At 42.8% G+C, this 14,379-nt stretch overlaps 1 protein-coding gene across 3 annotated transcripts in view; it reads left to right on the top strand.

Annotated features, from left to right (window-relative positions):
- The first annotated feature begins 6,523 nt into the window (after positions 1–6,523).
- Positions 6,524–14,379, top strand: part of ptch1 (patched 1) — an 89,243-nt gene continuing 81,387 nt past the window's right edge. Inside the window, exons 1-2 of one of the 3 annotated variants that reach the window (XR_006761835.1) lie at positions 6,524–6,693; positions 11,599–11,791. Coding sequence is in view for 1 of the 3 variants with exons in the window: in XM_045707129.1 (XP_045563085.1) it covers positions 10,206–10,373; positions 11,599–11,791 (361 nt within the window). In the remaining 2 variants the exon portion in view is untranslated. Of the gene's footprint in view, positions 6,694–9,782; positions 10,374–11,598; positions 11,792–14,379 lie in introns of those variants that run through there. The other 2 variants (XR_006761834.1, XM_045707129.1) reach the window with 2 other exon arrangements.

Raw genomic sequence — 14,379 nt, 5'->3', positions numbered from 1 at the left:
ACCATAACCACACTCTAACCCTAAATCCACCCCATGGCTAAAATGTGTAAAATTGCAAAAAACTAACTTCAAAACGTAAATGTTTTGCCATGAGAAGGGGGGCCCACAACCAAATCTTGCTTAGGGCCCCCAAAAGGCTAGGGACAGCCCTGCCGATAAAGGTTGGTATATGCTAGATTTGCTCCATACACCACCAACCGGATGTGTAATCAGAACACTTCACCAACTCACCCTCACAGTTCCGCCTTTGAATTACAACCCTTACGTTTGTCACCGTTGCCATGTTTTTGAGCGAACACCTCCCTAAAAAGCATGGCTTGATTCAGATAATCTGTCAACTGCACATTTGTGTATACACAACAGTCCCTGGCAGTTGACTCTGAGTCAAAGCAATAATTAAGATGCAGCCAATAAATGCTCTAATATTACACCCAGCTGTGTTGATGTTCAACTTTTCCGTCTGAAAAAAGCACATCTTTCTTCCTCTTTCTCTCTCATTATTTTTCTTTCACCACCCTCTCTCTCTCCCTCTGTCATTCACCCTCTCTCTCCCTCTGTCATTCACCCTCTCTCTCCCTCTGTCATTCACCCTCTCTCTCCCTCTGTCATTCACCCTCTCTCTCGCTCTGTCATTCACCCTGTCTCTCTCCCTCTGTCATTCACCCTCTCTCTCCCTCTGTCATTCACCCTCTCTCTCCCCCTCCGTCATTCACCCTCTCTCCCCCTCCGTCATTCACCCTCTCTCCCCCTCCGTCATTCACCCTCTCTCCCCCTCCGTCATTCACCCTCTCTCTCCCTCTGTCATTCACCCTCTCTTCACCCTCCCCCCTCTCTCTGAGAAACAGTGGGGCCCTGTTGAGTTGGATGTTTGAGTTGAGGTTTCAGACGATTAATATTCACAGGAACAATCTGTCATGAGAGGGTATTTTTTTGACACAAATGTGCCAATTTCAACCAATGGTCATGAAATAGCGAGGAGCTCTTTAAATGCCTGTAGTGAGTGCATTGGGAATGTGTTGTAGCTTGGTGGCCGAGGAGCTCATCAGGACATCTCTCTACTCGTCCTCATATTACAACTGTAACACCCTCATTCATTATCATAACTTCAAACTTCCAAATTTAAACATTTTAGAATTATATACTGTTTGCCTGGGTGCACATACCGTACACATGTATGCATTAAATTGCATCCACACGCAGACACACACGCACACACACACACGCACACACACACACACACACACACACACACACACACACACACACACACAAAATCCTGTTATTTACACCAATGAAAAGGTATATTGTTATATGCCTTTCTGGTATTTGATAGTAAAGTGATTGGAATATGTAAGGTACGCATTTTACAGTAAGCCATCCCCAGCTGTTCTGATCTGCAACCAAACCATGCATTCCCTTGGTATCTCTGGAGAGGTACTAGATTGAGCTGTGTTTGGGCTAATTGGCCACTTTAGCGTGCATGACTTCATGGTGTTGTGGGGGAAACAAGCAGAAGATAACAGTGAGGGAGCATTGATGAAGACTCAGTCAACAGAGCTGATAAAAACATGGTAGCTTAGCTGAGGGCCATGTCAACACAGGCCACAGTCACATTGGTTTAGCTTTGACATCGGGATATGGTTCATTTAGCCCTTGATCTATTTCTCTCCGTGTCAAAGTGTATTGAGTAGAGAGGTCTTGGCGCATGTCGGTACTGCGTGTGAGAATGACTCTTCACAACTGCCAAGTTGCTCCTCCTGAGACACACAAAACAATCCAGCGTCCCTCGCAGCTGTGAAAATGGATGTTTCCAGGCGTCTGATCCTAAATGTCGCGTTTCCATGACAACGGATGGAAACAAAAACAGAATTGATACGAACCAAACTCACAAGATGTCTTTCTGCCTTTCTGTGTAATAATGCTGCTCTCCTCACACGGCTGAACCAGCGGAGAAGAGCCAAGACAAGACATGTGTGTCCACATCCAGGGAGGACATGATTCAGTGGGTGAGTATGGGTGTCTTTTTCTCATATACCCGTTCCTCTATAGATGGATGTTCTGATTTGAGAGTTGCATCATGTGTTTTTAGGGATACCACGGGACATCCAAAAAAACAAACATGTAATGTTTTAACTGGTCCTGTTTGGCCATTAGGAACACCCCCAGAATGGTTCTGGTATTCTTAACACCATTTCATCACAATAGAACCATTAGTCAGGAATTGTAAACTGTTACACATGGCATGGGACTGTCACGAACACGCCGCTAACTATGTCTTTGTTTGGATGGTTTGCGTTTGATGACGAGCATCAGTCTGTGAAATAGGTACAGTAGAAATGCAATGATTGCTAGTACGTCTATGGTATACATTTGTCATGGCTGCTGAAGAATTAAAACTCCTGTATGAATCAGGCATAATTCAACTTGTTTAACGTGGTTTTTCATGATTGCTGAAACTCCTGGTTTATGGGGTTGAATTCCATTCATGAAGGTAACAGTTCCCGCCGTTGTTAAGAGTCTTCCGAGAAGGAGGTCTCGGTAAACAAAGGTCTGGACAGCTTATGAGATTCCGGTTGTGTTTCTCATGTGTTCTTTCAATTCTTTATGTGTCATTTTTTCCAAAGGGCCTCACAGTAAGACTTACACCAGTCAAACTGCATGGGGTCTCTCCTAGCTCCTACATGTCCACCGTGAAGACCAATGGGCTCTCCCCCTCTTTACTTTAGTGAACTTGGAGAAAAACGAATCTGTTGCCCGGCCTCTCTTGACGGAGCCATAGGTTTGATATTGGATTGTTTTGCTTATTTGTTGAGAGCCGTGTGTACACATTCAGAGAAGCACACGTTTCCTGTTAAGGTTGGACGCTGAACTCACCTCCAAAAATTACAGCTTTGCAGTCCAGCTCCTAGAAACAGACCACAGCCTTGTCTAAATATTTCCCAGCTCCAACATTGTCTACTCCAGACCTTCGACACAGAGCGAGAAACCTAGGACTGCTAAGGAGAACTAATAAGAATAATCTTGGCAGGAGGAAATGTTAGAACATAACAGACTAAATTACAGTTAACAAAAATGAACGCTTAATCCAGTATAAACGAATGTATAGCTAAACTACCATGTTTATTATACAAGTGACAAAATTCACAAATTCTACAACACTACGGCAGAGTCATGTTTTAAGTGTAAATCTAACAATGACTGAATAATCCGTGCCTTCTGGGAATGCTATTAAGACCAAAAGTTATGAAAGTTAGAAAGTTGGCTCTCAGAAATATTACAACGTAAATGTACTTTTAATCTGTCTGTCTGCATATTTAAAGACCTGGCATTAGAGGGTGCAGTGAGATACCCCATGGGTTGGACAATACTTTTCTCGTCAATCATCTTGAAAAAACATATAGTTAAAAACTGGAAATCAACCAACGAGTCCTCCATTGTTAACACAATGGAAAGGCCAAATGCTTTATTATCTAAATGTTGAAAGTGCGTGGGCGACGGAGAGAAACAAAATGGTGCAGTTTGAGGCCAAGTGGTGGAGAGTGATGCGGGCGCTGGAGATGGGGGTGTGAGCAGGTGGGTTTGGGCAGGTGTGATGTCGTTGATGTTTGTGTGTGCCTGTATGCTGCTGTTCGTATCTGTGTGTTTTGTAATGTTTTCATAAAATACTAATAACAACAACAAAAAATACTCTCGTCTCGGCACCCATAACTAAATCCCCTGCTAACAGTCACCGGAGACCCTAACAACAATACCACAGATAAAGCAGTATCACCACTATAATCACATAACTCTGGTCCCTGCAAGTAGAAATATATCCACAGCTAATTTTCTCTTTCACCCCCCCCCCCAGCACCAGCATAACCAACTTAGCAGCACACTCAATGCCAAACGCACATGCTAAGGTTCCCTGTTCAACCAACCCCATCAAACCCAAAGAAATCCAAATACATCATTATTTTTTTTATTTTTTTTTTTACATCAAGAACACATGATCAGATGTATACACTCAACAGGACTACATTGTGAAACATAAAAAATAAACTCATATAAAACTCTGACGTACGCCCTTTCCCAAAGAAGTGAATGCTCTCTTTAGCCCAAAAACCTAGTTAGCGTTTTTTTATGATTGAGTAGGGGCCCTTGTAATATTCCTTTAGTATCACATTACAGTGTATTGGAATCATTTTCTCCACTTGCCGTTGTGGAATGGAGCGCTCGGGTTCTCCGGTGTGTTCTGAGCTGCTCTGATTGTGCACATAACCACATGATGGCGGAGGAAATTGGGAGAGGTAAACAGAGTCCGGGCAGTGCTGTGAACTGTCAAACAGCTTCGTATGATTGAGGACAACCTTGAGTTGGGACATAAACATCCCAGCAGGCACTCTGAACTCACCAGCCTCCCAGCCATAGGCAGCCGTTGGGGGGGGGGGAAAGATACCTTCATGGCTGAGCAAATGGTATCTCCAGGAGAGCACCAGAGGAGGTCAGCGGGAACGTTAGGCTGGGATAATATAAGACAGAGAGACGCCTATGTTTCATGCACACTAAATTCCGCCCATGTGTAAAACATCTACCTACGGTTAGACTACTGTAGGCCTGTCTGTCTCTCGCTAGCAATGCTGCTGTGAGACTAGCTTCGTATAAGGTAGGAGTTGTCTGTGGTATTTCTGAATGAATGGAACACATCCCATGATCTTTATCACCATGAGCCTTCACTCCCAGGCCCCCGTGTTTTTTGTTCTTCTCTGGGTTGGAGAGAAAAAGAGCGGACATTCTTACTTAATTGGAATCTTGAATGCATTTGTTTCCAATAAAGAGGTGTGCTTTGTTTGCGTTCTCTCTCCTCTTTTTTTTTCCCCCCCTCAGAGGCGTGCCTGTCTGATCTTACTGTGCCACTCTCCCAGCTACAGCCTCAGCATAGCTAGCAAACACAGTTGTTGCGTCTTGCCCCATTCATAACTCGTCAACTAAGAAAGCTGACTGATTCGGATCTAAGGGCGATGTTCATCATGTGTGTTCAGGTGCAGAATTTAAATACTGCTGCTGTTTCGTCCCCTCAGATATCATCTCCCCCCCCCCCCCATCCCTTTAAAAGGTTATAGCAATTTGAAGAAAATATGGAAGTGCCATAGAACTCTCAACAAACTATAGGCGCTAGAGGAAATGGAAATGAAAGAGTTTGAGGGCGATATACTGCATGTATGTATCTCTGCCTCGGAATGAAAGCAACACCTGTAAAACATATGCGTTCATATTGTTCACAAGAGACTTGAATTTGGAATTTGAGAATGGACCTGGCACAACAACGTAAACCCGTTGGGCTTGACAAAATAATATTTATGCGCTCGCACCATGTTGTCAAGAACTGTATAATCCACCTGCAAATCATAAGTAACTGAACGCACTAATAAAAAAATGGCCAATGTCCTTGAGCCAGCCGTCAACCCTCAGGGCTTGAAGCGTGTGATTGGTTGATGAAGTCATTCTGAGAGACACTTGGCCAATTCCAAACTGACCCCTAACAGATAGTCTTCCCCCTAGTCACTCTGTGTAGCAGAGAGAAGTACCAACAATACATTATTTGCTCCACATTGTCATTTGATACAGGTGTAATTTCTTGAGGGACAATATTGCATGCTTACGCTTACAGTAGGACCTCAAAGATACCACGGCAACAGTGTAGGGACATCGGGATTTGGGAATGGGCATCTCTTTGACAGTGCTGGTAATGTTTATGTGAAGGTTTTAAAGCTCATTCAGCCGAAACATCGTGAATTTAACTTGAACTAGATGAATGAGGCTTCAAGATTTGAATTGGGAAATGATTTGATCATTAAGTTGCAACAGTATCAACATAGAACTGATGTCTCTAACCCTAACACGAGAGGGAAAAGGCTGACTAATAAGACTATCCCCTAGGTATCCCTGTTGAATAAAAAGGAAACATTTTCGTGCTTGGATGAGGGTGTTGGCATGTATGAATGAGGGTGTTGGCATGTATGGATGAGGGTGTTGGCATGTATGGATGAGGGTGTTGGCATCTATGGATGAGGGTGTTGGCATCTATGGATGAGGGTGTTGGCATCTATGGATGAGGGTGTTGGCATCTATGGATGAGGGTGTTGGCATCTATGGATGAGGGTGTTGGCATCTATGGATGAGGGTGTTGGCATCTATGGATGAGGGTGTTGGCATCCTATGCACACATATTCATTTAGGTAATCCCAATGTTTACGATATAATCTCCTTCGGGCTTCTACTGGCATATCTTTACAATTTCGTACAGTATTGCAAGGTGAGATAGATTTCCCACAATAACCTGCAGTGCTTTGATGGAGCTACATAACCATCTTGCTAGGAAACGTGTCACTGCTGAGAGCCATCCAGGCCTGTTTTCTTTACAGTTTTAGGCTAATCACGTGACAGGCAGGAGTCCTGCCTATTGAGAATGGGACCACCCACGTGGACTGGGCGCTGTGGGTTAATAGAAACAGGCATGTAATTGTGAACCTCTCTAACACTTAGCAGAATGCCTGCAACCAAGACGGTCGGATAAGGATTACGGCGCGCCTGGCTATTTTTTCCCCCTGATGAAAAAGCTAATATTTTCATATTCATCATAAGTAACAACTGTCTGATTCGGAGGCGGATATTATTGGTTTCGCCAGACCGTTTTCCCCTGGATAGAATATGGTAAGTGGCTGGCTGGCACGTCTACGAGCTGCGGTGGCCAAGGAGAGATTTGACAGCCCAGGTGTGAGATCTTGGCAAACACTCGCAGATTGAGAAATTGATATTTGTCCCACTAAGTGGTTACAGTAGATAATTACGGTATTATCGTGATTACTGCGGTCTGGTGTACGATAATGATGTGTTGCCTGTCGATTAGTTTTAATGTCAATTTATTGTATTGCTTTTTACTTTTGATCTAGCACAATGATCCGTTTCATGCTTAATATACAATAACGTAATCCTTTAAAACTTGGACATTGTTCCTTTCACTAATATTTTTAATTTCCCACTGGGCACAGACGTTAGTTCAACGTCTATTGTTTATTTACATTTGGTTGAGTTGTCAACTAATGTGAATTCAACGTGAAATCAACCAAAAAAAATGTCACCGTGCCATTGGTTTTAGGTTTAAAGTAGGGTGAAAAAAAATACGGAATTCCCTTCCATTGATGATTTTTGCAATCTAATCAGTTTGCCACATTGATTCAACGTCCTCACACATTTTTTTTTTATGACGTGGACACAACGTTGATTCAACCAGTTATCGACGTGGGTAATGTGTGTTATTTTTTGTAATTATGTATTAATGTGTCAGAACAATGTCACTGTGCGCGATTGACATGACAGACAGGTAGGTCTAAATGTCACTCATATGAACCGACTGCTAAATGTGTGGAAATATTGTCGAGTGGATCGTTATATTTTCATGATTAGCTTACTTCGTCCACATGTCATTATTACTGATGGAAAAATTCTGCAAGTCATTGTATGGTGTGGAATGGTAAAATGCCTCCATTAGGCTGCATAAGTCTACTGCACTAAGTCTAAGTGCAAAATGCTCTATGATTTAGCCTCGAAATAATCGGCTATAGGGTGTGGCTATAGTGTGTACCATTTAACCAGTTCAGATCCATTCAAGTTGTCTGGTCTTATGCTGAATGAAGCGTTTGTGGCCAATATCAATCAGGATGGCAAGAAACCATGCATACTATTTGCACATACAATAGGCCTTCAATGCTATAATGTGAGCGTGGTCCAAATTCTGGAGAACATACATGGTATTGACCTTGGGACAAAGTATGCCAATGTCTTTACTTTTCATAATGAAATAGAATCAAGCAATATTTTAAGACAGTTACGTTTCTCAAGATGGCCTACTGGTCAAAATCTGTCAAATTTGTTACTAGTTAATTATACATAATCTCCTTGCAGGTGTGATGTCTGCATTAAATAACTGTGATGCGTTTCTACATACAAATGTAGATCCTAATTTGATCACTCTTTTGATGTTGAGAATTTTCCTGCACAGCAGGAAATACAAACTTGAAGAGTATTCAAGATTTAAAAAGGCTTCTAAAGTTAGTAATTTCCACTTTAAAATGTCAGACTTGATTAGCCCTTACAAAATGTTTTATCAACCCCTACAAAGAAAATCCATTAATTATAATCCACATTATAATTCATATTTCCTGTTGCTGGAGGATTCTTTTCCTGCTGTAGCAAACTGGCTCAAATTAAGATCCTACATATGTATATGTTATTACACATGACACCTAACAATATGGATGAGATTAGAACTGGGCCTCTAATCACAAAGCGCCTCGGAGTGGGAGTCCTGATCTAGGATCAGGTACCCCTGTCTGATTCATAAGGATCTAAAAGGCTAAACTGATCATGGATCAGAAGTCCTTTCTGAGACACTGTGAATACAGGCCCTGAAATGCATTTTCAAAGATAAAGATTATCAGTTCGTTTTTTCTGTGACTGTTCACACAGTGCCCACAACCACAAGAGCAATTGTTGTTTTAATCATCAGACAATCATTGTTATTATAAAGATTGAAAATACATGACATCCACTAGGCCTGTATATCTGCTGAATGGAAATAAAATACTTTCTTATGAAACGATCCACTCTATTTTAAGATCCCCAAACGTGTATTTGTTTATTTGAAAGTGGGCATGGCTAACACCAAAAGTGTATGTTGATCATTCCTGTTAGAAAGCACGTTTACCACGTTGTTTAGGCAAGGGAAGTCGACACAACGTTGACCCATAATTTATAATTCATTTATTACATAAACTAGACCTAGCCTACCTCTCAAGTAATCTCTTCTACCATCTCTTGCGTTATCTCTGAGGACATCACTTTTCTCAGCTCCTCGCTGGCGGTGACTGCAGAGTGACATTGAGACAGCGGGCATTGTTTGGCATGTATTTAGGCTACGCATCAGCACACAGCATAGAGCTAGGGAGAGAGGGAGGCCCCTAAGACCATCCAGTTCAATAGACATACAAAATGTGTTTATACCTGTTAAGTAGCCTAAGTGTATTAGCGTAATTAATATGTGTAGTGTATTCCAAGAAAGAGTAAGCCTCTCCAATTGTGCGCAATTGCAAGCTCAACATGGGAAAACAAAAGTGTAAATTAGGTATATAATATTATATTGATAGACTAACTGTAGATAGTATTGATGATTTCGCTGTATATGTATTGTTTTTCTAAATGTGTATTAGATGAAGGGTTTTAATTTTTACCCTATTATAATATTTTTTAGGCTATCCACTAAACTGTCATTAGGGAACATTGAGACGAACTGAGATTTGGGACCTCCCCCAGAACCGCTGTAATTTGAGGCCAAGCTACCAACATCAAGGCCTGGTTGGGGAACAAATCTCAGTTAAAAACTGCAGTTCTGACATTCCTCGAAACCCGTCAGACAAACAGACTGAATACTTCGCATTGGAAGTGTGTTTTCTTCAAGAAATGCTGCTTCAAGAAACGCAGTTCCTTTTGGAAAACGACAAAACTCCCGTCTTGGTTGCGCGCAAACGCACAAGAGGGCTGGCTTTCTGAACGGCTCCCCTGAAGTTTGCGATGCACACACGAGGGTTGTCGGCTTGGGTGGTCGATCTACTTTAGTGAGCTGTTGCTAAGCAGCTAATAATAGTCGTGTTTTCTGAGTAATTTTTGCCCTTCTGGAACCAATCAGATGCGAGAAATTCCGGCCATCTGACAGCCCTGGAGGCGGGATTTCGATTCTTTTTGCTTTTACCCCTCCTCCTCTGTCTCCAAATGGAGAGTGGTCTTTTTTCTCATCTATTGAATCTCAGAGTTCGCCGTGTTGCGCGGCCCAAGGGAAGACCACATAGAACACACAGAATGCTACGACCATCGAACGTTCCAAGCGGCGGTTTTGTAGATGGGAATCGATGTTTCCACTTTGCCTTTTAAAGATAAATCACTTTTTTGAAGAGAAACGGTGAATGTGCGAAGCGGTGGAGACCTCCGGATCAACGAAATGTTGGGATGGAAGGTGCAGACTTTGACTCGCCGTCTCCAACAGGAGTATGAAGTACTTTACGGGTGTGAGATCACCGAGAGTGAAACTTTTTTGCCTTGGGACATTACTACACGCTTTCGGGGAAATATTATAACGTGTAAAAGCAGAACCAGCGCGAAGTCTCCGCAACATGGCCTCGGCTGCTAATGCCTCCTCCGAGCAGGAAAACAGGGACCCCGATCGGCCGAGGATAACGCGGAGGAACAGGGGGAACTATCGCACAACAGCGCCGGATTTGGAGTATTTGCAGCGACCAAGTTACTGCGATGCAGCTTTCGCCTTGGAGCAAATATCCGAGGTGCTTATTCTTTGACACGTTTTGAGTGAAATTCTGTGGGTATGGTTCTACTATATAGTGAAACCGCCCAACTTTGTCAAGTCGCTAGGTAACGGGATAGCTACGGGACGGGCAGGGTAAGGGGAGATGGGTTAGGGTGTAAACTAGAGCTATGCCTTGTAGCCTATGTTGTGATTTACTATTCAAGAATAGTTCACTTTTCTCGCATATAGACTAATCCGTATCCGTTTTGGGAATATAGGCTACATATTGTAGTCTATAAATTGTAACTTTCCAATAATGGTAGGCTACACTACAGGCTACAACGTTTCAATAACGGTCGCGCAACATAGGCAACACGGTGTAGCCTATTCCCTACTTTTGCACAATTAAAATGTGCATAAAAGTTTAGGCCTATGTGTTTGCGTAACGGTCGTAAAAGATTTTAACTGCCCAGACGTCTGTGCGATATTATCTTTACTGTTCTCTTCTCCAAAGCAAAAATCCATGTGGCTGCCCTCTTCCGTTCACAAATATTGTCGTAGCCTCACTCCCTCGATGATGGCTACTCCACTCAGATCACACAAGTAGCTCAATGGGAATGGAATTGTGTTGTGTGTGATTTTGCGGCAGCGTAAAAACCCACGTGCATCTTTTGGGGGGATTGATATAATAATTCGATACAATGTATCATATCAAGGCTAGCGCGGTGTTACAACGTGTCACTGACAGCAAGCCTTGCTGCGCTTTCCCAACCTTGTCCGTCTGTGTGTGTGTGTGTGGTAAAAACAAAAAAGTAACGGACTATCCAATCGTCCAAAACCGCTGCTTACGTCGCTGGCTCGCCAACTTTATGTCTCTTTCCTCCCTCGACGTAGGAGGTCCAACCAAGTCCTCTTTTGGCCAGATAAACAGGCCAACTCCGAGGTTCTTATTTAGAACAGTTAACATTGACGTACCAATTGAACACACATCACATATACAGTAGGCTATAATGGATAGCCTGCATATCAACAGCTCATGCATTATAGAAAGAAGTCCGCAAATGAAGTGTTGATCTAGAACGACAAAATTGCACCAATCACACCAATGTCATAACACGTTCATTAACATGTTTTGTATTATATGATAACCGTGATGTCCTTCTTCCCATAACGCTACACCCCATTGATCAATAATGATAGGCCTACATCTTTGATGTTTGGGGACGTAATATTTATGCGGACTTTCTCTTGTCTTGTCGCAGGGGAAGGCGACTGGAAGAAAAGCACCGCTGTGGCTGAGAGCGAAGTTTCAGAGACTCTTGTTTAAGTTGGGCTGTTACATACAAAAGAACTGCGGAAAGTTTTTGGTTGTGGGCCTCTTGATATTCGGAGCTTTCGCTGTTGGCTTACGGGCGGCGAATCTGGAAACCGACGTGGAGAAACTCTGGGTAGAAGGTAAGAAAAGTGTTTATGATTTTGGTCTTTTTATTTTGCATGTTGAATCGTCTTTCCTGTTAAACGTCTGGGAAGGGATACGGTTGGGTGGGGTGGAGAGGGTGGGGGGTCTTCCAAACAAGCTGGGGGAATTGTTTATTATATAGCAGCAGTTTGACAAGGGGCCAGGTTACAACTTCAACATATTTTTTTATTTCGTTTCATGTTATGGTTTTTGTTGCGTTGGATATGTTGACTTAACGCTGCATGTGCGTAAAGAAATGTTCACAGAGTAGCTCAACATTTTTCTTTAAGTTAAAAGAAAAGTTGTTATTAAGTTTATGAGAAGTTTTGGAGAAAGGAAATTTTGTCAAAGCCGCCATTTTGTGAGTGTGTGAGTGTGTGTGCGTCTGCCTGCCCCCAGCAGTTGAATGTGATCCGCGCACAGCTCGGAGACTGTGTGTGGTCCCGTTTTGGACAGCTCTCAACTTTCCAAAAAGATTTGTCTCCGGCTGAAGGAAAAAAGCGGAGTGCGGACAGAAACGCATGTTTACAAAAGTAGACCATCTGAAACTCAGGGTTATGCTATTCTTCTGAGTTATGCAGAGTATATTTTTGTTGAAAGGGGGTCTTTGAGTATGGGTGGTGATTTTGGGGAAAGGGGGAGGGTCCGCGTTTTTTCTTCCTTTGATCTGCATTCCAGTAGTTTAGGACGGTGGTATTTGAGTCACGAATAGGTTATCAATTCACTTTCTTTTGAAATGTGGGCGGTTTGAAAGAGATCATACTTGGGATTTACGATTGAAATGTTATTGCCTTTTGGTCATGGTTGTTTATATCAAATATGTGGCAGTATCTTTAGTTATGTTTAGGTGGCCTGTGATTAGTGTAGCGACATTCATGCCGTCAAATAGATTAACATTTAAGAAAAAAGGAAAATTAAATAAGTTCAAATGAACAGGGAATCATCCCGACAGATTTTTTTTTTTTAAATGACCCCCTCCCATAGTTCCAGTTCTATAGCCACCCTTGTGAGCATTTTCAGTGTTTACAGAGAGCATGCTCATCTGTGATGCAATAGCAGTTCAGCTCTGGAGGGTCGCTCAAGCTCTGACAAGCTTTTTCTGGTGCAGTATTCTATAACCTACTAGATGTACAGTGAGGGGAAAAAGTATTTGATCCCCTGCTGATTTTGTACGTTTACCCACTGACAAAGAAATGATCGGTCTATAATTTTAATGGTAGGTTTATTTGAACAGTGAGAGACAGAATAATAACAAAAAAAATCCAGAAAAACGCATGTCAAAAATGTTATAAATTGATTTGCATTTTAATGAGGGAAATAAGTATTTGACCCCCTCTCAATCAGAAAGATTTCTGGCTACCAGGTGTCTTTTATTCAGGTAACGAGCTGAGATTAGGAGCACACTCTTAAAGGGAGTCAGTTTGTTACCTGTATAAAAGACACCTGTCCACAGAAGCAATCAATCAGATTCCAAACTCTCCACCATGGCCAAGACCAAAGAGCTCTCCAAGGATGTCAGGGACAACATTGTAGACCTACACAAGGCTGGAATGGGCTACAAGACCATCACCAAGCAGCTTGGTGAGAAGGTGACAACAGTTGGTGCGATTATTCGCAAATGGAAGAAACACAAAAGAACTGTCAATCTCCCTCGGCCTGGGGCTCCATGCAAGATCTCACCTTGTGGAGTTGCAATGATCATGAGAATGGTGAAGAATCAGCCCAGAACTACACGGGAGGATCTTGTCAATGATCTCAAGGCAGCTGGGACCATAGTCACCAAGAAAACAATTGGTAACACACTACACTGTGAAGGACTGAAATCCTGCAGCGCCCGCAAGGTCCCCCTGCTCAAGAAAGCACATATACATGCCCGTCCGAAGTTTGCCAACGAACATCTGAATGATTCAGAGGACAACTGGGTGAAAGTGTTGTGGTCAGATGAGACCAAAATGGAGCTCTTTAGCATCAACTCAACTCACCATGTTTGGAGGAGGAATGCTGCCTATGACCCCAAGAACACCATCCCCACCGTCAAACAGGGAGGTGGAAACATTATGCTTTGGGGGTGTTTTTCTGCTAAGGGGACAGGACAACTTCACCGTATCAAAGGGACGATGGACGGGGCCATGTACCGTCAAATCTTGGGTGAGAACCTCATTCCCTCAGCTAGGGCATTGAAAATGGGTCGTGGATGGGTATTCCAGCATGACAATGACCCAAAACACACGGCCAAGGCAACAAAGGAGTGGCTCAAGAAGAAGCACATTATGGTCCTGGAGTGGCCTAGCCAGTCTCCAGACCTTAATCCCATAGACAATCTGTGGAGGGAGCTGAAGGTTCGAGTTGCCAAACGTCAGCCTTGAACCTTAATGACTTGGAGAAGATCTGCAAAGAGGAGTGGGACAAAATCCCTCCTGAGATGTGTGCAAACCTGGTGGCCAACTACAAGAAACGTCTGACCTCTGTGATTGCCAACAAGTTTTGCCACTAAGTACTAAGTCATGTTTTGCAGAGGGGTCAAATACTTATTTCCCTCATTAAAATGCAAATCAATTTATAACATTTTTGACATGTGTTTTTC

This window comes from Salmo salar, chromosome ssa24, assembly GCF_905237065.1.
Source record: "Salmo salar chromosome ssa24, Ssal_v3.1, whole genome shotgun sequence".
NCBI lineage: Eukaryota > Metazoa > Chordata > Actinopteri > Salmoniformes > Salmonidae > Salmo > Salmo salar.
This window is presented reverse-complemented; position numbering and strand designations above follow the sequence as displayed.